Raw genomic sequence first — 25,751 nt, 5'->3', positions numbered from 1 at the left:
TTAAAATAAAATTCAAATAAAACAAATTAATAAAATCTTTAGCATTAATATCAATTCCTTTTTGTTCAAGAAGTAATTCAACTATTTCTATATTATCATTTTGTGATGCTATTATAAGTGCTGTTTCAAATATTTTAAATTATTTCCAAATATTATTTTGAAATATAAAATTATTAAAATAAATTTTATCTATAGCATTAATATTAATTCCTTTTTGTTCAAGAATTGATTTAACTACTTCTATATTTTCTGATTTTGATGAATAAACAATGATATTATTTGGTATTGCATATTCTTTCAGAAAATGTTTTGCAATATATAAGTTGCCAATTTTTGCTGATCTATTAATAATATTTTCGGATATTTTCATTCCATTTTCGCGTAAAAATATTAAAATTTCATCATTATAATATGAAACACAAAATTTTCCTAATTTTTCTATATTATTAATTTCAACAATTTTATTTTCATAAAGATATTTAAAAATATCATTTCGATGAAACATAATTGCTGTTTCATATGAACCAAAAAATGTTGAATGATTTTGTTCACATAAATGAATGATTTCTTCATTTCCACCTGCAACTGCATAGTTACCTGTATTATCTATTTTAGAACCATTCATAAGTAAATATTTAAAACATTTCACTGATCCAAAAAATGCTGCATAATCAATTAATGTAACTTCTTCTTGATTAATAAATGAACATCTTTCATAGAATGATGGTTTAATTGTTTGATTAAAATCAAATTTTGATTGTGATGATATTTCTTGAAGTTTTTCTATTTCGTCATTACGAATTATCTTTGCAATTTCATTTGGATTTGTTCCTTCTTTAATTAATTTCTTATGAAGTTCAAAATCATTTTTTGATAGTTCTTCATAATTATCTATTATTTGATTTAACTTTCCTTCTTTAATTAACATTTGTCTTTTTTGTTCTGACATATAATGTATAAAATATGGATTCTTTTTACATTTAAAGTTTTTTAACTCAAGCATATTGTTTCTTATCATATTTTCAAGAATAAAATATGATTCATGTGCACGTATATTAAGAAGATAATTTAAAAACACATCAAAAAAATTATTTTTGTTTTCATCATCAAGTTTTTTTAATTCCTTAATAAAATGAAAATATATATCATAATTATTTATATTTATAACAAATAATATATATATCATTTGACTGATAACCCTTCTGAAAGTTACTGGATAAATATTAGAATATTCATTAAAAATAAAACTTGCTGATTTTTCAATATTTTCTTTATTTAAGTTAAAAATTGTTTTATTAATTGATAGAAATATATCCCACTCATTTGGCACTGAGTTTTGATTTAAATTTTTTTCCTCAGATGACACAGAATGTTGTGTGCTCATCCAAACAAATGTGTTTATAGAATAACCCTTATTTTAAATAGATTATGAAAAAGTTTAGAAAGTTTCTCTGAAATCATTTCTGTTAACGCCGGTTATTTTCCATTGAATTTTTGTCGACCAAAATGTCTGATTCTTCGAGCGAAGATGACAGCGCTCATGAATTATCAATTGAAGCCGATCGTGCAATCAACGTTGCTTTGATGAAGGCAATAACAGGAAATGCTAAAGATGATGAAGTATCAGTCGAAAGTGAATTGAAAGAAGGAGACAAAGAAAAATTGACCAAAGAAAATAAAGATGCATTAGAAAAAATTTCTGCTGCAGATCCACAAGATGAGACAGATAAATTTTTATCAAAATTTTTCAGCGAGCGCAAATGGGAAGGTAAAGGAAACGCAGAAACTGACGAGGTTAGTCCAGATGAAGATCTTGAAGATATAGATTCTGGTCTTGAATTTGAAAAAAGATATAATTTTCGTCATGAGCAAAAAGGTTTTAGCTTAATTCAAAGTAACCCACGACGTGTAGAAGGTGAAGAACGTAACACAGAAACAGCACGTAAACGAAAGCGTCGTCGTGAAGCAGAAGAAAGTGCTAAAGAGCGTGAAGCATTAGAACAACAACTTGATGAAATTGACAAAAAGTATGCGAAACTTGCCGAAGAAAATGGAGGACATCTTACAAGTGAACAACTTTCAGCTTATGCCGATGAGACATCGAAGATATATCTTATTCAACAGAAAGGAGCATTTCCATATGTCGAAGTAGAAGCTGACGGAAGTATCGAGAAATCACTCAAAATCCTCAACGATGAAGACACAGAAAATAAAGAAGGCGGAGACGAAGAACCACCAAATCCCAAAAATAAGAAGGACAAAAAGCCAAACATCAGAGGGAAAGGAAATCACCCAATGCGAGGCGGAAGAAGAATCAGAGGTGGATTCCGAGGTGGACACAACAAAAGCGGCGTCTCTGAATCAAGACTTAACACATACTTTGCTCACAGACATAATTGATAGTGAGTTATTTAAAATAAAAAATATTAATCACTTAAGCTTTGTGAATATCTTTTAAAGAATTTTTTTTATCTGATTAGATAAATATCTCTTGCAAATATCAAAAGAATAAATTCAATTTGATTCTAAACAAGATTCGCGTGGCGTGGCGTGGGAAGCGTAACAAACCAACAAATTATTTAAAAATAATGTTAAAGTAAAAAAAATACTATTTAATAACTTACATATAAATATTCTGAAAATTGTATGAATTTTATAATTAAAAAATTTAAAGAATCACAAAATAACTTTTAATTTTAATAAAACAAAATATCAAAATGAATTATAATTTTTCACTTATTCAAAAGTATTTTCACCATTTTTATATATAATAGACTCATTGAGATATAGATATAAAATCATAAAAAAGATAAGAGTATAATAGATAAATATTGGGCGTGAGAAAATTAATTATTTAGTTAATTTCAAAGAAACGCATGATCATATATTATCAAAATATAGATGTCTTAATCTAAAATAAAATGAATTTATATATAAAAATGAGTGTAAATTTTATAATTTTAAAATCATAAAAGAAAATATCAAAAACATGATGTGAGCGGGTTTTGATTCTAAATAAAGTTTACATAAAAATCATTTAACAATTTAAGAATTTAGCAGTTCGAATCGTTCTTAAATTGCGTCATAATATCCAATTAGTTATTAACTATAAAATATCATTATTTGGAATTTCAATGGTATTTCAGCATTAGAAGTTCCAATTTTGATTTGTTGATGCAAAAAAATTTTTCTATTATAAGAAAAACAAAATTTGTAATCATTTAAACAAATGGCTGTTCTCAGGATCCAGAATGAATGGCATGCAATTCGGATACCCATAATGCTCCCAACAAACGCCTGTCTTTGATAACATTTTTGTGGGGCCGAGTTGTTGGTGAATTTCTTCTTCTTTCTTTTCTTCTGATTTTATGTTTTTTGTATATTCGTCAAAAAGCATATCACTAGCAATGGAATTTGAAGATATTTGGGATCTTGTTCGTTGTTTACTCGAAGCTATTTGACGACGTAATGATTCTAAATTAAGTTTTAGATCTGATGTTTTGGTATATGTATGATTTCGTGGTGTCACTGAACGAGAACTCCTAAATGGCTTTATTGGTGTCTTATTCTTTTCATTTTTATAATTTAAAATGATATCATCTTCATTTAGAAGTGCAGATATAGGTCTATAAAAAGGCTTTTTATTTTGAATTTTTGCATTCATAGATTGGTTACTAATAATTGTTGTTGTTGAAAGCGAAGGAGGTGTTTCAAAAGTATTCAAATCTGAAAATACATGATTAGTTTTAATTTTACTAGGTGATTTATTTCTTTCTTCTATTCTTCGAGGTTTAGATATTGGCGTTTTTCTTTTCCTAGAGTTTATAGAATCCATAAACAATCTGTCCCAAACATCTCCCATTTAGTAACGTACAAAGACAAACGGTTTTAATTTTCGATCAAAAGTGATATGACCACAACATGAACTGAAAAAGTTATTTTGGAAAAACATTTTTTTTAATGCCTGGTAAAAAAGGAAAGAAACAAGAAACAAACGAAGAGGATGATCTTGAATTCCTTATGGCAGCTGCTAAAGCTAACCAAAGCAAAAAACAAGAAGTAAAGCAAGAAGTTAAGCCAGATAATCATCCTTCTGCACTCGAGCTTCCAAATTTGCCTGAAGCTCCATCTGTTTCATTCCCTAATCGAGAATTCCCAGAAATTGAGATTCAAGTATATAATGAGAATAACGGATATCGGACAACTTCTGCTGAATTGAAAGAAATAGAAAGGCTTGAATATATGTCAAGCGTTGTGCCAGATCTTCGTGAAGCAGCTGAAGTTCATCGTCGTGTTCGTCATTGGGCAATGCAATACATCATCAAACCTGGTGTTAATCTCTATGAAATGTGTCAACAAATCGAAGAAGCCGTTCGTCGTCTTACTGGCTACCAACCAATCACACGTGGCTTAGCCTTTCCATGTGGCTGTTCCATAAATAATTGTGCAGCTCACTACACCCCTAATCACAATGATGGCCGTGTTCTTAAGCCCGACGACGTCATGAAGATTGATTTTGGTGTCAACATCAATGGTAATATAATTGATTCAGCATTCACAGTTTGCTTTGACGAAAAATACAAACCACTTTTAGATGCAGCCAAGGAAGCCACCAATGTTGGAATCCGTACAGCTGGTATTGATGTTCGACTTTGTGACATTGGTGATGCAATTGAAGAAGTATTCAATGCATCATCATATGAAATCAATGGCAAAAGGTATCAAATTCGACCTGTTTCTAATCTCAGTGGTCATTTAATGAAGCCATACACAATCCATGCTGGCAAATCTGTTCCCATTTGCCGAGGCGGAAGTGCCGAGAAGATGGAAGAGGGCGAACTGTACGCATGCGAAACATTCGGAACGACTGGAAAAGGACGCGTTCATGACCAAGGCGATAACTTGAGTCATTACATGGTGAATCCGCACCCACCTACGCCACGCACAGTGACACAGCGTAAGCTTCTTAAGACATTACAAGACAACTTTTCGACACTAGCGTTTTGCCCGAGGTTTATAGATTATATCGGCGAGAAGAAATACCAAATCAGCTTGAGGCAGCTGTGCGAATGTAGAGCTGTCATCGAGTATCCCTCGCTGTCGGATGTAAAGGGATGCCACGTGGCGCAGTTCGAGCACTCGTTCATATTGTTGCCAACACATAAGGAGGTGTTGAGCAGAGGCGATGATTACTAAAACGAACTTATATAAATTGAAATTCGATTTGACTTTAGTAAAGACGTAAAAATTCTTTTAACCTTTTTGATAGTTTGCTAACTCAACAAAATTTAATAACTTTTTGGTATTGTTCTTCAAATGGTAACTTGAATTTCTCTTTTCTCATTACATTCGCCAAACTCTTTTGTGTAATTTAAGTATGCGCACATGTAAACGTTGTTATGCAATTTTGCTGACATGACAATTTTCTCGTAAAGTATTGAAAAGTTGATTAGTTTTTTCTCTTTGCTCAAAAAGTGCCCTGTAAACTTCTTAATTTCTTGTGATTCTTCTCAATTATAAATACTTGAGAATAGTGTTTGTCAAAGAGAATTTTTGTTTTGCTTCTTCGCGTTCCAAATGGATTTACATGAAATTACCGAAGATAAAACATTTGAAATGATATACAAAAAACGATATAACACATGAAAATAATTTTACAAATATAAACATTACTTCATACAAAACAATCGATGGTCATAAGTCGACGGCTTTGTGAGTTGTATTGACTGTATCGTTGAGTTTCTTCTCACTGACCTCTGCTTGTTGTCGCGGATGTTGTCCTTGCTGAAGATGACTGTGATTTCAGACAGTTTGTTCCCCAAGTTGATGTCGCGGTCGTTCTTCGATGCTGTCCGCGCTATCAGTGCCCATTTCTTCAGTTCGTTGTTGTCGTTACTTTCGTTCGTGCTGCACTTACTCCGGAACGCCCGCGGGTTAATACGCGGCATAATACGAAGAACTTGTTCTGCATATTCACGAATTTGCTTCGACCAGTGCTCTTTCGATGCGTTCAGAATTGGTTCAAACATAAATGTAATTGCTTGTGCTGAAAATTCATAAATTACATTTTCGAACTTAGTGATCGTCCACAATTTGATCGCTGCTTCAGAAACTTGAAGCGAGAGCGATGACGTACAGTGCCCATAAATAGAAAAGATTCGATTAATAAATGGTGAAAGTGTTTTGACTTTCATTTTAGGTATTAAATCTAACGTCAAATAGATAAAAATAGTCTCTTTGTTGCTGTCTGTCATCGGCCAGTGCTGGATGATGCTGCTGACAACGCGCGGCAAAATGTTCGGACTGACATCTGTAAGAAAGTCAATTAAACACCGATATTCATCTGAGAACATACAAAAATATGGATGACGAAGAATTCGAAGTATTTCATTAAATAATTCACTGAACTCTTGATTACTGATAATAAATCGTTGGAAAATATGATAAAAAAGTTCTAATACAACGCCAATAGAAAATGGTGGCGATGAATTATAATTAGAAGATTCGAGCTCTTGAATTAACATCGGATATATCAAATCTTTGTGCTGCTTGCTACAAAAAATATAATGCTCAAGAATGGTGGATACTGTTTTCCGCTCTTTAACATTACTCGAACGTAAATATTGGAAAAGTGTTCGAATGAATTCGAAATTAAAGATGTCATCGTACTTGCCAAAGACGTGATACGTAAGCGCTAACACTTTATAGATGAGCGGGAGGTGTGAGTTAGGATGGTCTGGAATAGGTGACACTGATAATGTTCCTCCTTCTGTGAAGTAACGCGTACGCTTGCTATTAAAGTCATAACTTAAATTTCGTTGACACATTTTGATAATATCTGAAACATATACTTTCGTGATTTTGGAGGAGAGCGCTTGTGAATTAATCAGAGCAATAATTTCTTCAAGATATGACTTCTTTAATTTTTTCAAATCTATATCTGCTTGATCATCTGAAAAATCACAAATGTATGAACAAACTCTGATCTTTTGGCTAAAAACATTCGCAAACTTTGATGAGTCTATTGGTGGAAGATGTGCTGGAATATTTTTATAATCTGATACATCTGGTTGATCGTCTTTCCTGATGGATGACTTAACATTAGGCTGTGGTGGTTCATATTTGATCGGAGAAGGACTTATTGACATTTTTGTTTTGACTGGTGCTAATATATAAACTTTCCTCGGAAGTGATCCATAGCTGGTAATGATCCTCCCGAGTGAGTTCTTTCTTTGTGGTAATGGAATCTTAAGTGGGACGGAGACTGACCTCATATTCGAGGTATTTTTTTTACCCTAAAATTTCTTTGGTGTTGATTTTATTTTTCTCAATTTTCTGTATTGCCTCAAATTTGTGCGAAACCGATAGGGGAAATAGATAGTGAAAACAATAAAATCAAATTTATCGATGATTTCAATTTATATAACTTTATTAATTCATTATGAATAAAAAATTGATTTTTAATTCATTGTTAGCCATTCATTAAGTTATGTTATAAGCATATCATCAGATATTCTTATTTTAAAAATTTAAGTGAAATTCTGAGTGATCACTTGAAAAAAGGAAGTTTTGAATACGGTTATGACTACTTTTGTATGGTTAAATCAAATTTTTGACTTGCCGCGAAATTGAATAGAGAGAATTCAAGTTCTCCTTTGAAAAAAACCGTTTCATAAAATTCGTCAAATGAATTCTGTTGGAATGGTTGAGTTGGTTAAACCCTTTGAAAATGTGATTAGCGATCAAAAATTTCCTGACATTTTATATGCGAGAACGTCTTTTCTTACATATCATATTTTTGTTCAAATAGAACGTATGCTTTGATCAAACATAATGAAGTATGGATGCCATCTCTTAAATTTCATTATGATCGTTATATAACTCAGATATTATAATGAAATTACTTCATTGAGTAACAAAATAACATGATAAAAATCATACATAAATTGATTTATTCTTGTAATTGTAATGCCAATTATCATCAGGAGTTAATTTTTTGAAATTCATTGTTTTATCATTTTTAAAATATTATGCTTAAACTCTTCTTTCCATGTAATGCGATGTAGCTTTAATATAAAGGAAATAGTGTTCATAAAAGGCATATTTTTTATATCATTTAATTTGAAAACGAATTAAACAAGTTTTCTTGGATAAATTTCAATTTAGAGTTGTCTATTCTGTTTGTTTCTTATATCATTCAATAAAAAGAATCAAATTATAATGTTGGAATATACATGGATCCATTTTTGATCGCTCCAAATCATCAACGGTTATTACAGAAAAACGAGAGTTATTTAAAATGGATAAAGTAGTGAAAAAGCTTTTTCTACAAAACAACGCGCGGTAATAACCGTTATTAACAAATTGTAGTTTATCACATCACAAGTCACCGATGTTTTTATTTTTGCGCCAAAAAAATCCCCCATATAAATTCAAAAGCATATTGCTCATTTGTCTATCAGTGTGTAGCAATAAATATATATTTTAATTTACATATAATAAACACAATAATATTTCAGAAAAATGAAAAATATGACAATGGCGAAATTAACTTCTTTCTCTAATCGAAAAAAACTTCATCACCGAATTATATTTATCTGAATATAAATAATATTTTTGGTACATTAATGTTGTTTTGTTCACAAATGATTTAACCGAAGGAATTTTCCTTCTTAAATTTTCAAAAATTTATGCTGTTACAGTTACTATATAGAAAAAAACGACGGTTATAACAGAAAAAATTCAAAGTTTTCAAAGCAATGAGCGCAAAGAAAGAAAAGAAAAAACAATGAAACAACAAGATGGGCAGGCTCATAAAGAAGGATGGATATTACGACAAAGTGGAATTTTCAAATCATGGAAACGATTTTGGTTAGTTTATGAAGATGAAAAGTTACAATATTTTGCACATCAACCAAAAAAAGGAGCAAAGCCATCCAAGAAAGGAACTATCCAATTAGACAAATGTCAAAGTGTATTATTGGCTCCTGAATGTAAGAAACAGCCAGCATTTAAAGTTGAAGTTTCAGGACATCATCCATACTATTTTGTCGGTGATACAGCCAATGACGTTCAAAACTGGGTCAGTTTATTAGAAAATTCGCGTGCCAAAATTCAACGTAAGAATTCTGTACAAGTTGAATCTCCCGCCAATAGTCCACAAAAGAATAAAAAAGTCACATTAGAAGACTTTGAGATACTTCGTGTCCTTGGGCGAGGGCTTACTGGTAAAGTTCAACTAGTTCGTTACAAAAAAGATAAGCGCTTATATGCCATGAAATCTATGAGCAAACAACAATTATCCGAGAACGAGCAAGTCGAACAAATACTAAGCGAGCGCAAGGTATTACTTGAGACACATCATCCATTTTTAGTATGTGCATATTTTGCATTTCAAACGGTCACCAAAATCTTTTTAATCATTGATTATATACCCGGCGGCGAACTCTTTAACCAGCTCAAAGAAGAAGGGAAGTTTTCATTTCAGCGCACTCAATTATATGCTGCCGAAATCTTGTTAGCTTTAGGACATTTACATTCACACGGAATTCTTTATCGTGACCTTAAGCCAGAAAACATACTTTTGGACATTGATGGCCATTTACGTATCACAGATTTCGGCTTAGTTAAGACCAACATGACGCAAGGCTCTACCGCGAACACGTTTTGTGGCACAGCTGAATATATGGCGCCCGAAATCATACAAGAAATACCGTATAATAAGTCCATTGATTGGTGGTGTTTCGGCATTTTAATATACGAAATGTTGGTCGGGCATCCACCGTTCTATAATGAAAACACAAATCGTTTGTATCGATCTATTGTTAAGGATCCTGTTTCATTTCCTCGATTCCTAAATAACGAAAGCGTTTCGTTCCTCACCGCGTTGTTGCAAAAGTCGCCCGAAAATAGACTCGGATCAAAAGGTGACTTCGAGGAGATAAAACAACACGAGTTCTTTAAGGGAATAAACTTCGACGACGTATATAATAAAAGAATAAAGCCGGAGTACGTCCCGAAGATTAAAAACGAAATGGATACGTCACACTTCGAACCGGAATTTACTTCGGAACATCCGGCAGTGTCTTTGGAAGAAGAGACGCTGCTCGACGAGGAAACTCAAAAAGCATTTGTTAACTTTACATGCGTTGCTGAAGAAAATATTATGAATCAATAAATTATATTTATATTGAATAACTTATTCGGCTTTAAGTGGAAGTCAACTCGCAATAAATTATGACTGCAATGTTTATTCGATATAAATAAAATATATAAAATCACTAATTTTGTCAGTATTTAACTAAAATTATCGACAAAATCATATTGTCGAATTGGGCATGATACCCTGGTGCAGTAAATCTCATAACTCAAATTAGGTAATCATTCTATGAATTTGTTCAAAATCCTGGTAAACCTGGGCTTGTTGACTAGTAGTTTGTTGGCTACTGTTCTATGTGATTTTTTTTTTTTTGAGAGAATATTATCTTGACTAGCATGGAGTGATTTCCTACGACTATAATTAAGATGTGGATATTGACATATTTTTTATATTAGTTAGTCTTACATATAAACAAAAGAACATATTTATGTATATAAAAATATTAAAAATTTTTACTTAAGAAAAATGATGTCCTCATAACAGCTAGAGAAAAATTCAATATCTTCCATTTTGTTGTGCAATGAATACAATTTTGTTTGATTTATGTAAAATTGACATGTTATTAATTTAAAAGTGACATATGTGATTAAACGATCAAATGATGGAAAAAATAAGTAAATTTACTGTTATTCTTTGGGTCATTGCTTTTATATCTGTATTCCTTTTGACCATAGAATTAGCTATTAACTTACAGACACCAAGAAACTTTTATACAAATGAAAGCATCGGCCAGACCAAAAATACAAATATGTGTTGTCTCGCAACAATCGTCGATGAAAACAACATAAAACAGGCTCTTGTTCTAGGACATTCATTGTCTCAAGTTTCTCCAAAAATTCCTAAAATTATTGCTCTACAGACAAGCCAAATTCCATCAGATAAAAAAGAACAACTTTCCAAATACTTTGAAATTCATGAAGTCATTAACCAAACACAAAACCTTTCACATCAAGAATTAATATATTGGGAGCTTGAAGAATATTATCCAGTGATTGCTGTCAGAGCTAATGGTGTTTTCAATTCATCACCATATAAGCTTTGCTCAGCTCCACCATTTTCTGCAGTTTCCAATCGTGGTGATGCAATCTTTTTTGATACATCTTTTATGGTATTAGATCCAAAGCAAAAACTTCAACAAGACAAATCCACAAAGAAATTTTATGACCTTGCAAACGGACAAATAATTGATTGGAATCCTCTCCGCACTGATTCATCAGTTGAAGATTATTCAAATGAATACATTGATTTTTGGCTTCGCTACTCAACCCCAATTTACATCCACTACGCTGATGACGTTTTCAGCAATGCATTGAGCGGCAGCGGACAAACCACAGGATCTAAAGGATTATACAAAATAATCCTTGAGATAGTACAAAAAGCCAAACGAGACCTCGGTGACACACTTTTGTAATTTTAAAAAAATAGAATTAATTTTTTTTTAATTGCATAATGATATTTTTCGAATTAATTAAAATTTTTTGTTTTTTATTCAAACTCATTAGCTAAGTGATAACAGTGTTTTTTTGTGTGTTTTTAATGAAAAATGTTCGTAAAAGATGAAGGCTAAAGTCAACCAACAACAAAAATGATCGGATTCAATTGAATTATATTTCAAAAAGTTCTAACACACAAATATGAAAAGTGACAGTATTTGCTTTGTCAAACTGACACAAATTGAGAACCCTTTTCATTTCTGATCTCGAAATGTTTTTCTTTTTCCTTGCCTTCTCACTTGGTATCAATGAACCCAACTTAGTTGTTCCGAGCCAAATTTCAGCTCAGGATTCTTGCGATGTTTGCAAGGATACCATCTATGAACTCAAAAGAATCTTTCTCGATAACCCAACAATATCTAAGGCTAAAACAAAAGCAGCAGCAATATGCTATGAGTTCATGGATGACACTGAAAATGAACTTTGTAATAACATATTAGAAAACATAATTAATATTCATGAAATGTATGAAGATAACCCAACACCACAAATTTGCAAGAGGTACGGAATGTGTACCTATTCATTCAATTCCGAAACTAACGACGGAAAAAGTTCAATCAAGAAAATTGCAGAAAAAATCGAAGCTAAAGCGGAACGTCGTTTCGGTAAATTCAAACATTTTACCCCTCGCAATGAATCTTCTAGGAAAACTCCCCACCTCTATAAAAAGTATTAAATCTATTTGTGTTTAACAAACCTTCAATTAGTAAAAATTAAAAACTTTGAATTCATTTTTTTAATCAAGCATAACATCAAGTCAAGCCATTCTTATAAATCTTTTTTAAGTTATATATAGAAAACTCATTAATTTATTTGACAATATTTGCTATTGATCTGATAAAACGATACGAGAGAATTAAGTTAATGAGTAAATTTTATTAGCTAACATTAAAGTACATTATTAATTAACATATCTTAAAATTAATACAATTCCAATTATAAATGTTTTTGGTAGAATTTTAAAAAAATTAAGTGGAGTAGTAGAGTCTGTAATATCAACAAAATGGGTATTTTCGTTTTTCTCATTTAGAAGTTTTGCTGATTTTGTTGTGATTGTTTTGATTTTTGACTAAGTTCGTCTGATATGAATTTTCCTCTATTTTATGATATTAATCATGAATTCGCGAAGTGCCTGTATTTCCATAAATTAATTCAAGCATATTATATAAATATTTTTACAATCTTACAATTTTTAAAAAATAATTACCTATTCGATAAATCAATACTTTTCTGAGTTATTAGAAAACTGCAAGTTGTACATATTCTGGTGTATTCTTTTTGATCAACGATACTTTCAATAGAAATTTTTTTTCAAATAAATCAAAAAATCGAAAATTCGAAATGTAATACCAAAACTATATTGCGAAGCCACTATATAAACAAGATCCTTTTCAAGAGTTACCTCATATCCAGCCCAAAATGTACGACGAAATCTGGGTGGAAACGTCAAAATCGTTCAGCATTCAAATTTTGTTTTTCAATGAAAAATACCAGAATAATCAATGATTGAGTATTTTAACCGATACGGTCGCTTCGTTAAATTAGGCAAAATGCCGTTCCCAACTGAATTGAGTTTTTTGAAATGAGTATCAATATTTTTCGAGCAGAAATTTAATAGTAATTAAGACAATTATAAGGTAATTGTAATATATAGTTAAAAACATGAGTAAAAAATAGTTCATTCAGAAATTTTTATTTTATAATTGAATGCAAACTACCGCTGGTGAACGATGAAATTGAAAAAGCATAATTTAAATATTTAAATATTCAATTTGTTTGGTTTGGTCCGCAACTCAAAATCGAACAAAATCTTCAATGATAAACTTAAAAACAGTAAATTAACAAAGGATTTATATATAATTAAGAATTATATTTCGAGATTATTCGTAAAAATTTGCAAATTAAAATAAGTTATTAAGATAAATCAATTTATTTTTGGATGATAGTGAGTTACATAATTATAAAAATAATTCAAATTTTTGAGTTTTGATAGAATATTGAAGGGCTTTTCAATGATTTGAGGGCTTTGAACACCCTTTTTGGCCAATATCAACTTGATTCTTTTCCTCTTGAATGAGGTCATTATCGGTTCCACTCAGGCTTCCATTCCCTCAACGAAAGGCCTCACTTGGGAGAGTTATTTCTAGTTGCGGATCTTTGCCTCGAAAAGTTTATATATTTTCACCAACAAAATCAAAAATTCCTGAAAGTCCTGCCCCTATCAACTATGAAGCAACGCCTTTCAACGTCAAGACACCGATTAAAAAAGACGATCAACCAGACTTATCAGATTATAAAACTATTCCAGCACATCTTCCACCAATAGATTCGTCAAAGTTTGCGAATGTTTTTAGCCAAAAGATCAGAGTTTGTTCATACATTTGTGATTTTTCAGATGATCAAGCAGATATAGATTTGAAAAAATTAAAGAAGTCATATCTTGAAGAAATTATTGCTCTGATTAATTCACAAGCGCTCTCCTCCAAAAATCACGAAAGTATATGTTTCAGATATTATCGAAAATGTGTCAACGAAATTTAAGTTATGACTTTAATAGCAAGCGTACGCGTTACTTCACAGAAGGAGGAACATTATCAGTGTCACCTATTCCAGACCATCCTAACTCACACCTCCCGCTCATCTATAAAGTGTTAGCGCTTACGTATCACGTCTTTGGCAAGTACGATGACATCTTTAATTTCGAATTCATTCGAACACTTTTCCAATATTTACGTTCGAGTAATGTTAAAGAGCGGAAAACAGTATCCACCATTCTTGAGCATTATATTTTTTGTAGCAAGCAGCACAAAGATTTGATATATCCGATGTTAATTCAAGAGCTCGAATCTTCTAATTATAATTCATCGCCACCATTTTCTATTGGCGTTGTATTAGAACTTTTTTATCATATTTTCCAACGATTTATTATCAGTAATCAAGAGTTCAGTGAATTATTTAATGAAATACTTCGAATTCTTCGTCATCCATATTTTTGTATGTTCTCAGATGAATATCGGTGTTTAATTGACTTTCTTACAGATGTCAGTCCGAACATTTTGCCGCGCGTTGTCAGCAGCATCATCCAGCACTGGCCGATGACAGACAGCAACAAAGAGACTATTTTTATCTATTTGACGTTAGATTTAATACCTAAAATGAAAGTCAAAACACTTTCACCATTTATTAATCGAATCTTTTCTATTTATGGGCACTGTACGTCATCGCTCTCGCTTCAAGTTTCTGAAGCAGCGATCAAATTGTGGACGATCACTAAGTTCGAAAATGTAATCTATGAATTTTCAGCACAAGCGATTACATTTATGTTTGAACCAATTCTGAACGCATCGAAAGAGCACTGGTCGAAGCAAATTCGTGAATATGCAGAACAAGTTCTGCGTATTATGCCTCGTATTAACCCGCGCGCGTTTCGGAGTAAGTGCAGCACGAACGAAAGTAACGACAACAACGAACTGAAGAAATGGGCACTGATAGCGCGGACAGCATCGAAGAACGACCGCGACATCAACTTGGGGAACAAACTGTCTGAAATCACAGTCATCTTCAGCAAGGACAACATCCGCGACAACAAGCAGAGGTCAGTCAGAAGAAACTCTTCCTCTTTTCCAAAGCAGTTCACGCCAACAAAGCCGTCGACGTATGCGCACAGGCTCTGCTTCTAACAATGTTTGTATATAAATGTTACTTGAATTACTTTTTTTAGTTTCAAACTATATCAAAATCGCTAAAGAAATTTACACTTTGCTGCTCATGGATATCTTTTTCAGGATGACAAATTTTCTTCACTGTGCATATTTGCGAGTATCTCTAACATTTCTACTATTTTTCACAATAAGTTCGATAACTATGTCAATATGACCTGATTCCATGATGAAAGCATTGAAGGCGTATTGAATGATACGAATAAATTTCAGAAAATATTATCATTCTTAATTGTATACAATGTATTATACTCCTTTTTGTTTAAGAAGTATTTTAATCATATATCAGCACATTTTAACCATTGAACGTTGCTATCATTCATAATATAATTATACTGAAACTCCAAATAATTTAAATTAAATATCTACGCTCAAGTTACTAATGCTATATTGTTTGATTAATGAATCAATGATTTTAGAGTTATGGAGTGAAAATGACCGATGATGTTTTCTGATGAAAAAGGAGTTTTTATTCATTGAATTTTCCTCAAAAAACGTTTATTATGCAAAAAGTTTCGGTGAATTGAAAAAGTCGCATCGTTTCAGCTAGATGATAAAAAAGAAATTGATAACATAAACAGTTATTTAGATTCAACAATTCATATGATTTATTGGAAACAAAATCAAAACCAATTAAAATCACCGCACAAATCTTCAATTGATGTTTGGGTGTTACTATATCCAATTCCTTCATCCCATTGAAGCTCATCAAAATATGAGTTGGAAAGAGAACGTGATAATGGCTCTGGTGCAAGGTCAGTTGGTGAATCTGAAAATGATCCAAAGCTTTTAACTTGTGCTGACGAAAAACTATTAAACCATGGTTGCGCGGCAGGTCTGGGAGCGATTGGATTGAAGCACTGTGGTTGTTGGGGATTGAACTGCATTGCAGCCTCCATTTGTTGTGGGAGGTTTCTTCTTGAAAGCCAATTGAAACGATTTTTAACTGAAGTAGGTGAACGACCTGGTAAAAATGATGCGATTCGAGTCCATGAATTTCCGTGGAGTTTATGAATGTGGAGAAGAGTGGTATCTTCTTGAACAGTCCAATTATCTTTTGTAAGATTTGGATCAAGTTGAGCGGTCCATCTTTCTCTACACTGTTTAGGATTACGCCCTGGAACAAGCGTGGAAACAGCTGTCCAGTTTTTATTACCATGAATTTCAACACTTTTTCGAAGAAGATCATCTTCTTCAGGTGTCCATTTTGTTTTTTTGGATTGAATTTGGTGAACAACATGTCTGTGTGGTTCATTGTTTATTTGGGCTCCTGGTGATACTGCTGTTAAAGTTGGATAAGGTGGTGTTTGAACAGATGGTGATGGTGGGTACTCTTGATCAGAAAAAAAATCATTACCGTTCCGGGGCTGACCAAAGTCAGGATTAAAATCAGTGCTATCATCATTAAGCCCAAGAAACATGGACATATTTGTTCCAAATATTGCGGTTAATACGGTTGTATTGATTTCCCAGATTTTCGCAAAGTGAATTTTCAGGGTGTACCACGCTTTTTTCATTCAATTCAATAAAGAAGGAAATTCAACACCATAGCATTTTTATAATATAAAAGATAAAAATACTATTAAACAGAAAAAATACTTTCGAATGAGGAATTTTTATTTGTAATTTTCAAACAAATTTATTTTCATAAATTACCAATTTTTCCACATTTTACTCCACTATGAGAATGATATCTACTTAACTTTACGTGTTAATAGATCTAGAGTATGAAAAATATTATAATGAAAAAATTCTCATTTCATAATCAAGTTTAAGCAAAATCAAAATGAATAGTTTACTTCCGAATATTCGATTTTTGAATTGTTAACAAGTTTTGTTCGAGTTATTTATGCGGTTTTTATCAAAAGTGGATTTTTTGAAACAAATAGGTTTTCTTGTAAAGTGATATTCAATGTAATAACCGCTATATCAAGCGGTTATGATTACATGACAAAAAAATTAAAATCAACCACCAAATTGATTGTAAGACATCAGAAGAAATATTTTTAAATTACAACCAATCGTGATCCATATTTGCTTGTTTACTTTAAGTGTTTTCTATGCTCAAAACTATTTCTTGCTATCATCATTTTTCGAATTCTTAAGTGGAAATTGATATATCATTTAAAACTCCATTGCATGTGTTTCCCTAATTCACAGTACAATTACTCAAGAAGTGCACTCTGATCTTATCCAAAATATTATTTCTTTTATTAAGGCAGAAGCGATACTTCACAAAGCTGTATTCAACACCGATGTTTACAATGAAGTTTGTTTCATTTGCTTGATCAAATTTAGCATTTCTTCCCAAAAACGCCCGAACAACTTTTCAAAGGTAATTCAACGTGATCGTTTTTGACGTTGTTATCAAAAACACTTTTTGAGAACCATTCAAAAACATATCACTTTTCATATGGTTATTTTGAATTCAATCAAACATTGTCAAATTTCAAAAAAATGAACAAAGATTCCGATCGCCACGGACTCCATTGTCCATCCGAGATTGGACCATACAAAATACAGGGAACAATAGGCGAAGGATCTTTTTCGGTTGTAAAACTTTGTATCCATAAAGAAACACATCAATATTATGCTTGCAAAATTGTGCCAAAGAAAAGACTAACATCAGATCACTTAAAAGTTCGCTTTGAAATTGAAATTAGAATCAACCAACAATTGCATCATCCAGGTATCGTTCAAATGATTGATCTTAAATGCGACGATGAAAATTATTATATTTTTATGGAATTTTGTCCAAACGGAGATCTTTTCCAGTACATTGTTGACCGTAAATATCTTAAAGAATCCGAAGCAAAGCCAATTTTCAGACAGATTCTCGAAGCATTACAATATATCCATTCGATTGGTGTATCTCATAGAGATCTCAAACCCGAAAACATTTTAATTGACCAGTTTGGTAAGATCAAAATCAGTGATTTTGGTTTATCGAGATTTGTTGATAGGAATAACTTGGTTGACACGCCATGCGGATCACCCTGTTACGCTTCTCCCGAATGTGTTAGTGGAAAGTCATATAATGGTCTTACTACTGATGTATGGAGTTGCGGTGTAATTTTATTTGCAATGGTAACTGGCCAACTTCCATGGACAAAAAGAAACCAAGCGCAGCTCTTCCAGCAGATCAAGCGCGGCAGGTATATTATCCCATCAACTCTTAGTCCAGAATGTCAACATATGATAAGAAAACTAATGACAGTTAATCAAGACGAAAGATACACTGTTGAACAAGCCCTTGCAGATCCTTGGCTGAGTGGAGTCCCACGACAAATGAATCCTTCCGAGCAAAAAGGATATGTTTCCATGAGACAAATTGACAAGTATTTCTGCCGTGAGTCCAGTTACTTAGAATCCGAGATTGGGTTTAGTGCCGCTAGAGATGACTTTGGTTCGTCACCATGCTTTGATTATAATAAAGTATTCCAAGAAATTACAGGGTCAAAGACCTCCAAGAGAAAGAAGAGGAGGCACCACCGAAGGAAGGAAGGCGAAGATGATATTTTGGATGGAACTGAACAAAAGCTTAAGAAGAAAAGCTCTAAGAGGAAAAGGACCCACGACAAACCGCGAAAACCGCTGCAAACCGCCATGAACCACAGAAAACTGCGATCGTTCAATGAAACAGAGTTCAACCCATATTTAAGATTTATGGCGTAACTTGTTTCAAAAATTATTTTATTACCATGATATCATGCTATTGTTGGTAAAAAACAAATCCAAAAAAATTTTTTTAAGAAATTGATCTTGTAAATGAATTACACAAATTGATTATGGAACAAGAAAATTCTGCTGAAATGTCTTTTACAAACTCACACATTTAATAATGAAACAATTAATCACAATATGATTCTTTTTGATCGTTTTTTTCATTGAATATTCTTTTTCAGAATTTAATGTTAAATACATTTTAGATATTACCAAAAGATTAAGCTTATTTTATCAAAATTTATGAAGTAATTAACAATTTCATTTTTACATTCTTTGCCACATGCCATGATACAAATTTAAAAAAAACAATAATTTATAAAATGAAAATTTTTTTGCTACCAAAAATGCACGCACGAAAGTTTTTCGTTGAGCGTTCCCATTTGTGGCCTATTCCGATTGAGAAGCGAAAACGGTTTAAATCAGTTTAAAAAACCGTTATCACAAATCATGAAGAAGAATCAGCAAAATAATCTTATGTCATTCGAAGATAATGGATTACATGTTGGAAAAATATCCATTGACACAACCCGTAGGCCAGAACAGTCAAATACATTAAGAAGGCCAGTAACTACTTCTAATAATGTTGGTGCAGGATGGGGTAATTCCACAGCAAAAAAACCAAAACTAAAGACATCATTTGAGTCTCTTGTAAATGACGAAAAAACTAAATCTACTACAAATGAACCTTCTGATGAACCAATGGATGAAGAACCAGAAGAATTCAATCATATGGATCAAGATAGATATAATGATAACTACCAACGAAGTTGGAGAGGAGGTGGATCAAACAGAAATAGAAATAGAGATTATTATGATGACGAAAATCCACCAACTAGACAAACATCTTTCCATGTAGGCTCCAAATTCGGTATGTCATCCAGCAGTTCTTTCAACAACGCTTACGACAGGCCACAATATTCTAGGAAGCAAGATAGGAGAGATTTCTATGATGACGATCACCACGTCTCCAGAAGTAATAGCCAGAAATATGATTACAATGAGCCTCAAAAGAAATTAGTAATCGGTGGTCGTCAGCAACAGGTTATGCCACAAGAAAACACATCATCAAATATGTCATTTCGAAATTCACAACGGAGAAACATTTCTCAATCGCATTCATTCGATCTTGGTTATAGAAAAGCACCGGCTCTTCCGAACCAAGCGCCTTCGCCAGTTGAAACTGATTGGATCCCGGATAACTCCAGTCAGAAGAAATGAAATAAATTTTTTTGTTGCTGTCTGGTAAACAAAAATAACCTTCTAAAATAATCAATAACTTTAATCTTTTTCATCAAATTCGATCCACCAAAACTGTCTTCTGCTTTGATTAACTTTTTATAAAAATTCAGCTGTATTTGACCGGTTTGGTCTCTCGTCATTTTTCTTTCCAACTAAAAATGAAAAATGAGTTTTTTTTGATGATGACATGTGATATGAAATTCGAAATCGAATTTCATTTCAAAATCTTTGATAAAATTAATGAATAAATGCAAATAATTTCTAAAAATACTTTCCTTTTCTATATTTTAAAGGTCATTTATTTAGAGAATCATATCAATCAAAGATTCATCAATATTAACCACATCACCAGTGTTTGTAGATGTGTCTTCAATCTTAAAAATACGTGTTAAATTAGCAATTTCAAGAGCAGTTGTGTCCCAACCGCAAAATAGAGTCCAATCATTTGCACATATACCAGCTCCAAGAAGTTGTTGGCCTCTATTAACTGTAGCAGCAGTGAGTTCTACTTGTAATTGACCCGCAAGTTCTTCAAGTTGTTCAACAGTGACCTTTGAGCAAACAACACCTCCACGATTTGTGAAAACTGAGTATGTACCAACAAGTTTTTCATCTGCAATGATACCAGGGAAAGCATCTACACCAAGAACATCACCAATGATTTCAACTGTTTGGGAATCAAGTTCAGGATGATATAAAGCATTGTGATCATTACATGAAATTACATTACCAAGTGCTGAGAGACGCTCATCTACACGTTGAACAACCACTCTGTCTGGAAGACAATCTCTTAATTGTTGAAGTTCTTGATCTGTGGTAATTGAAGGAACCAAAAGACCTTTATCATTGCCAACACATAGTCTTCCAAGAATTGCTGTTCCTGCGATCGAAGCATGGAAAACGGGGATATGCTCAGCAAGTTTTTCTTCAAAAATGCTAAAAAAGTTTTCAGATGTGTTGAAGGGAAGAAGAGCATAGGCATTGGTGATTCGTGCATAAGCACCAATTTCTGGAGAGTTTTGGAACTTGCAGCGAGAGACCATAAAAGAGGTTTGGTCGACCTTTTCAATTAAAAACGCGGTTTTAAATCTCACTTTTTGATAGATTAAAACGGCCACATTATTTCAACAAGATTTTATAAAATTTTAATAGTTTTTATAATCCTTTGTGAGTTAGCAACAAACACTAGAGTCACTAGTTTGATTAGCTAATAGATTCTCATCTGTTGAAAATGGGGTAGATTCATTTGAAACTAATGCCAATCTTTCAAATAATTCTCTTATGTTTTCACCCGTTTTCGCTGACGTTATAAAGAATTTAGCACCGTATTCTTTTGAAAAATCATATCCTTCAGATATTGAAACTTGTTCTTGAAGATCTTTTTTGTTTCCAACAATAAAGACTTCAGCCTCATCTGTATTGTTTTCTTTTGAAAACTCATACCAATAGGGGAGTTGTTCGAAAGATGATCTGACTGATACATCATATACAATAACGATAGCATTGGCTTTGTGGAAAAAGTTATTAATTACTGAACGATACCTTTCCGTTCCAGCAGTATCCCATAATTGAAGATGAACTGTTCCTTCTGGTGTTTTAACTTCTTTGGAAATGCAATTAACTACTACTGTTTCTTGTGTTTCTTTTGAAGGATCAAATTGGTCAGATGCAAATCTATTTATAATTGTTGTTTTTCCTACACTTTGTTCACCGCAAAAAGCAACACGAACTTTTCTCATGCTTTAAAAATTTTTGCCAAAGTTCATAAAAACCGTCAAAAGTGGGCAAAAATTGTATTGGTAATTTTTGAATACTTTCCAAAAAGTGGCAAATAACTTGAAATGAAAAAAACTGCAAATCCAACAACAAAACTTCAAATTTTACGCTCAATATTATCGAGCCGAATGATGCAAATTACAAAAGCACGCACTTCAGCTCAAAACACAATCGCTCGCTATGTAAATGGAAAACGTTATGATGCTGCTTATCAATCTCTTCCTACTTTATGTTGTAGCTACGAAAATGAAAAAGCATATGGTTATCTAATCAGTTGTATTGATGCAATTAAACCAAATATAACTGAAATTTTATCATCGAAAAAAAAATGTCCGGAAGAATATGTTAAGTATATCGCTCCCATTTGTTATGCGAAAAGCGTTTTGTATATACCTGAACTTGATGATTTTGTTAAGCAGTGCATATCCAAAACATGGCCTAAAGAAGTTGAAGTTTTATCACACTCTAACACTATACCAAGCTTTCTTGTTCATCTTGTTGCACGTAATACACTTTCCCATGATGAGATACATGTTTTTGCACATCGATTTGAACAAGAATTAAAAATGAATTTTCAGTGGCTCTACGAAAAGTACCCTCTTTCTGAGTCATCCACGAATGAAATGAAGTCGGTTACAATACTTGGTAAAGTTGTATCTAACAAAATCAATACAGCCGCTCCATTACCTTCACAAATCACAGCTCCTCCAAAATCTACCCATAAGCCTTCAAGCCAAAGCGCCAAGGCAACAAAGAAAATGACTGAGTTACCTGAGCTACCAATGATAAACACAGATTCGTACTTAAGAATGATGGAGTTTGTCAAACAGAAAGTAAAGAACTGGGACACGTGGCAATTTGAAAAGCTAAATGTAAGCTAACGGATGGATTTTGTGCGTATTAAATAAAAATTAGTTTGTAATTTTGTCACTTTGCTCTTTTGTAATTAATTAATTGAAATCATAAATGTGAATTTTAAATTTAAATGCTTTCTAATTAGTAAAAAAAAATATTTAATATAAATATTATATAATTTCAAAGTTTATATTTCTTTTAAATTAAACGTTATTTAAATTTAAAAATCATCAAATTAAACATTATTTAATTCTGCAAATAGTCTAAAATATTTATCTGAAATTAAATATGATTAAGTTTCTTGTTAAGAACAAAAAGAAATAATCAGAATAAAGCAAAAAATTCTTTGGTGTTAATTTTAATATTATTTAAAAATATTTTCTTATATAAAAAAGCATTTAATATTTAAATAATATTTACTAACATAAAGACAAGAAAAACTAAAATTTCTTATTTCGGTTCTTCCAACTTCATTTCTTCCCACTTTATTCCATTTCTTTTATCCTCCACTTCATTCTCCATCACAATCGCCACTGGCTGCAGCCACGCGATTTTTTCAGCCATGCAAATCACAGTCAAGCTCACGGCGTCCTGCACTATCTGCGACTGATAGAAGTCGAGAAATTTACAGTCGTCCAAACAACACACCAACAAAATCGTACACAATAAACAAAACATTATAGCAAAATATCTATGGAATTGTTTCAGCTCTTTCGCTTCTTCTTTTATGGTCTCGAGGTTTATTATCGAATGTTCTTGGAAGAAATAGTCGATAGCTTTGTTATATGATTGAATCGATTTCAAGAGTAAATAAATTCGCAAGGCAACAAAGATGGAAATGCATTCTATACGTAATGGCTCTGCTGTATTCTCTCGTAGCTCTAAAAATGAGGTCGGAATGGTCGCAATGATGCTGACGATAATGTAACAAAATTTGTCATGGATATCTACTTCGGTGCGAATAAGACAGAGGCCATTACAGATCATTAGGATTATGGAAAAAAGTGAAATTCGTTGAGTGATTTGAAATATGATACGAAAATATTTAAGCTTGGTGGATGAGTCGGAGAGTGAAAAATGATAGAGCTCAAGAATGTGAAATAATGTATAGAGAATGGTGGAAAATAATGTGATGGTAAAATGTGAATGAAGATAATTCTTGACACGGAGATTTGAAACCCAATTAATAACCCAGATAATGGCTATGATGATAAGAATAAAGAGAAAAAGAGGCTTTAGAATTAACGTGGGATAAACATAAAAATCTAAAAACGTTTTTTGATTATGAAATGTTAATACTAAATCATATTTGGAATGCTTTTGATCACATGATGAAAGAAGAGGATAGAGTGTTGATCGCTTTGTTACATGACCTGAAAAGTAAATTGTGTTGTTTTTAATGTTTTGAATAGATGTGATCTCTGGTGCATCTTCGGGAATTAGGTTACATAAGCTTTTTGATTTCATGAGCTTTTGACATTCTGATTTTAAACATAAAGAGATAAAAAATTGGTCTCCGAATATATTTGTTATATTGAATTCAAAGCTCCCGCCTGGTTCGAATCCAAAACGATCTAATATGATATTTTCGCTCCAGTTTCGTACTTTTCTCTTTACTAATAACGATATAAATGCGAGTAGCAAATACATCATTAAAATCTTATGACATTTCACATAGCATTTCAATACTTGATGACCGTTTGGTAAAGTCAAAAACCGTTAATCATGTTTTCCATTCAAAAAAACCTTAGGTTACGATATAATAGTATTCATTTAATTTTATATGATATAAAATGACATTACTGAAGCATAAACTAGCCAAAAAATTGAGACGGTCATTATAGTTGTTTTTCTTGAAGATGCTTTTTAGTCAAACAAAAGAATGGGAAATCGCTAAACAATATTACCAAATTGTTTTTAATCTCAATGAAGGTAATGTTCATCAATCAGTACTTTCTTTATTTAATAATTTTGATGATAATTTCTTATATTCTTTTAATCTGGTAATTAGTCAAATGATATATTTTTCATTTGTTATGAGAGCAAGTAACTCTGATGTGTACTTAATATTTATCAATGAAATTGAAACATTTGAAAAAAATAATAAAAGTAAATATCGAATATACGATGTTTTAACAAATTTACTTCTCGATAAAGATTCCCAAGAATCGAACTATCTTCTCGAGTGTGTGAATGCACAAAATATAATTGATCCTAAAACTCTTTATTTAAAAAATAATCAATATTTTATGCATTATATGCCAGAAAAAGATATAAATAATTACAATGAATCAATCCAAAATTATGAAGAACTATCAAAAAATGATTTTGAACTTCATAAGAAATTAATTAAAGAAGGAACAAATCCAAATGAAATTGCAAAGATAATTCGTAATGACGAAATAGAAGAACTTCAAGAAATATCATCACAATCAAAATTTGATTTTAATCAAACAATTAAACCATCACTCTATGAAAGATGTTCATTTATTAATCAAGAAGAAGTTTCATTAATTGATTATGCAGCATTTTTTGGATCAGTGAAATGTTTTAAATATTTACTTATGAATGGTTCTAAAATAGATAATACAGGTAACTATGCAGTTGCAGGTGGAAATGAAGAAATCATTCATTTATGTGAACAAAATCATTCAACATTTTTTGGTTCATATGAAACAGCAATTATGTTTCATCGAAATGATATTTTTAAATATCTTTATGAAAATAAAATTGCTGAAATTAATGATTTAGAAAAATTAGGCACTGATTGCGTTTTTTATTATA

The 25,751-nt window shown here is 31.9% G+C and overlaps 13 protein-coding genes across 13 annotated transcripts; 9 read left to right on the top strand and 4 right to left on the bottom strand.

Moving 5' to 3' along the window:
- Nucleotides 1–1,506: 1,506 nt before the first annotated feature.
- GO595_008906 (uncharacterized protein) lies at nt 1,507–2,400 on the top strand (the record flags this gene model as incomplete). The annotated part of the gene is made up of 1 exon (XM_067922532.1): nt 1,507–2,400. The coding sequence occupies one exon, from the start codon at nt 1,507–1,509 to the stop codon at nt 2,398–2,400; it is 894 nt and encodes a 297-aa protein (XP_067770988.1).
- A 1,560-nt stretch (nt 2,401–3,960) lies between these two features.
- GO595_008905 (methionine aminopeptidase 2B) lies at nt 3,961–5,196 on the top strand (the record flags this gene model as incomplete). The annotated part of the gene is made up of 1 exon (XM_067922531.1): nt 3,961–5,196. One exon carries the CDS (start codon nt 3,961–3,963, stop codon nt 5,194–5,196), a length of 1,236 nt encoding a protein of 411 aa, XP_067770987.1.
- Nucleotides 5,197–5,669: 473 nt separating this feature from the next.
- Nucleotides 5,670–7,274, bottom strand: GO595_008904 (phosphoprotein phosphatase; the record flags this gene model as incomplete). Its single annotated transcript, XM_067922530.1, has 1 exon — nt 5,670–7,274. One exon carries the CDS (start codon nt 7,272–7,274, stop codon nt 5,670–5,672), a length of 1,605 nt encoding a protein of 534 aa, XP_067770986.1.
- A 1,514-nt stretch (nt 7,275–8,788) lies between these two features.
- On the top strand, nt 8,789–10,177 carry GO595_008903 (AGC family protein kinase; the record flags this gene model as incomplete). Its single annotated transcript, XM_067922529.1, has 1 exon — nt 8,789–10,177. One exon carries the CDS (start codon nt 8,789–8,791, stop codon nt 10,175–10,177), a length of 1,389 nt encoding a protein of 462 aa, XP_067770985.1.
- A 730-nt stretch (nt 10,178–10,907) lies between these two features.
- On the top strand, nt 10,908–11,570 carry GO595_008902 (uncharacterized protein; the record flags this gene model as incomplete). The annotated part of the gene is made up of 1 exon (XM_067922528.1): nt 10,908–11,570. One exon carries the CDS (start codon nt 10,908–10,910, stop codon nt 11,568–11,570), a length of 663 nt encoding a protein of 220 aa, XP_067770984.1.
- A 293-nt stretch (nt 11,571–11,863) lies between these two features.
- GO595_008901 (uncharacterized protein) lies at nt 11,864–12,328 on the top strand (the record flags this gene model as incomplete). The annotated part of the gene is made up of 1 exon (XM_067922527.1): nt 11,864–12,328. One exon carries the CDS (start codon nt 11,864–11,866, stop codon nt 12,326–12,328), a length of 465 nt encoding a protein of 154 aa, XP_067770983.1.
- Nucleotides 12,329–13,725: 1,397 nt separating this feature from the next.
- On the top strand, nt 13,726–15,332 carry GO595_008900 (phosphoprotein phosphatase; the record flags this gene model as incomplete). Its single annotated transcript, XM_067922526.1, has 2 exons — nt 13,726–14,149; nt 14,233–15,332. The coding sequence occupies 2 exons, from the start codon at nt 13,726–13,728 to the stop codon at nt 15,330–15,332; spliced, it is 1,524 nt and encodes a 507-aa protein (XP_067770982.1).
- Nucleotides 15,333–15,994: 662 nt separating this feature from the next.
- Nucleotides 15,995–16,798, bottom strand: GO595_008899 (Myb-like DNA-binding domain containing protein; the record flags this gene model as incomplete). Its single annotated transcript, XM_067922525.1, has 1 exon — nt 15,995–16,798. The coding sequence occupies one exon, from the start codon at nt 16,796–16,798 to the stop codon at nt 15,995–15,997; it is 804 nt and encodes a 267-aa protein (XP_067770981.1).
- Nucleotides 16,799–17,828: 1,030 nt separating this feature from the next.
- GO595_008898 (CAMK family protein kinase) lies at nt 17,829–19,046 on the top strand (the record flags this gene model as incomplete). Its single annotated transcript, XM_067922524.1, has 1 exon — nt 17,829–19,046. One exon carries the CDS (start codon nt 17,829–17,831, stop codon nt 19,044–19,046), a length of 1,218 nt encoding a protein of 405 aa, XP_067770980.1.
- A 498-nt stretch (nt 19,047–19,544) lies between these two features.
- GO595_008897 (uncharacterized protein) lies at nt 19,545–20,315 on the top strand (the record flags this gene model as incomplete). Its single annotated transcript, XM_067922522.1, has 1 exon — nt 19,545–20,315. The coding sequence occupies one exon, from the start codon at nt 19,545–19,547 to the stop codon at nt 20,313–20,315; it is 771 nt and encodes a 256-aa protein (XP_067770979.1).
- A 323-nt stretch (nt 20,316–20,638) lies between these two features.
- Nucleotides 20,639–21,379, bottom strand: GO595_008896 (eukaryotic translation initiation factor 6-2; the record flags this gene model as incomplete). The annotated part of the gene is made up of 1 exon (XM_067922521.1): nt 20,639–21,379. One exon carries the CDS (start codon nt 21,377–21,379, stop codon nt 20,639–20,641), a length of 741 nt encoding a protein of 246 aa, XP_067770978.1.
- A 129-nt stretch (nt 21,380–21,508) lies between these two features.
- Nucleotides 21,509–22,075, bottom strand: GO595_008895 (ras-related protein Rab-41; the record flags this gene model as incomplete). The annotated part of the gene is made up of 1 exon (XM_067922520.1): nt 21,509–22,075. The coding sequence occupies one exon, from the start codon at nt 22,073–22,075 to the stop codon at nt 21,509–21,511; it is 567 nt and encodes a 188-aa protein (XP_067770977.1).
- Nucleotides 22,076–22,240: 165 nt separating this feature from the next.
- On the top strand, nt 22,241–22,993 carry GO595_008894 (uncharacterized protein; the record flags this gene model as incomplete). The annotated part of the gene is made up of 1 exon (XM_067922519.1): nt 22,241–22,993. The coding sequence occupies one exon, from the start codon at nt 22,241–22,243 to the stop codon at nt 22,991–22,993; it is 753 nt and encodes a 250-aa protein (XP_067770976.1).
- Between the last annotated feature and the right edge of the window lie 2,758 nt (nt 22,994–25,751).

This window comes from Histomonas meleagridis, assembly GCF_020186115.1.
Source record: "Histomonas meleagridis strain 2922-C6/04-10x chromosome Unknown contig_78, whole genome shotgun sequence".
Taxonomy (NCBI): Eukaryota; Parabasalia; order Tritrichomonadida; family Dientamoebidae; genus Histomonas; species Histomonas meleagridis.
This window is presented reverse-complemented; position numbering and strand designations above follow the sequence as displayed.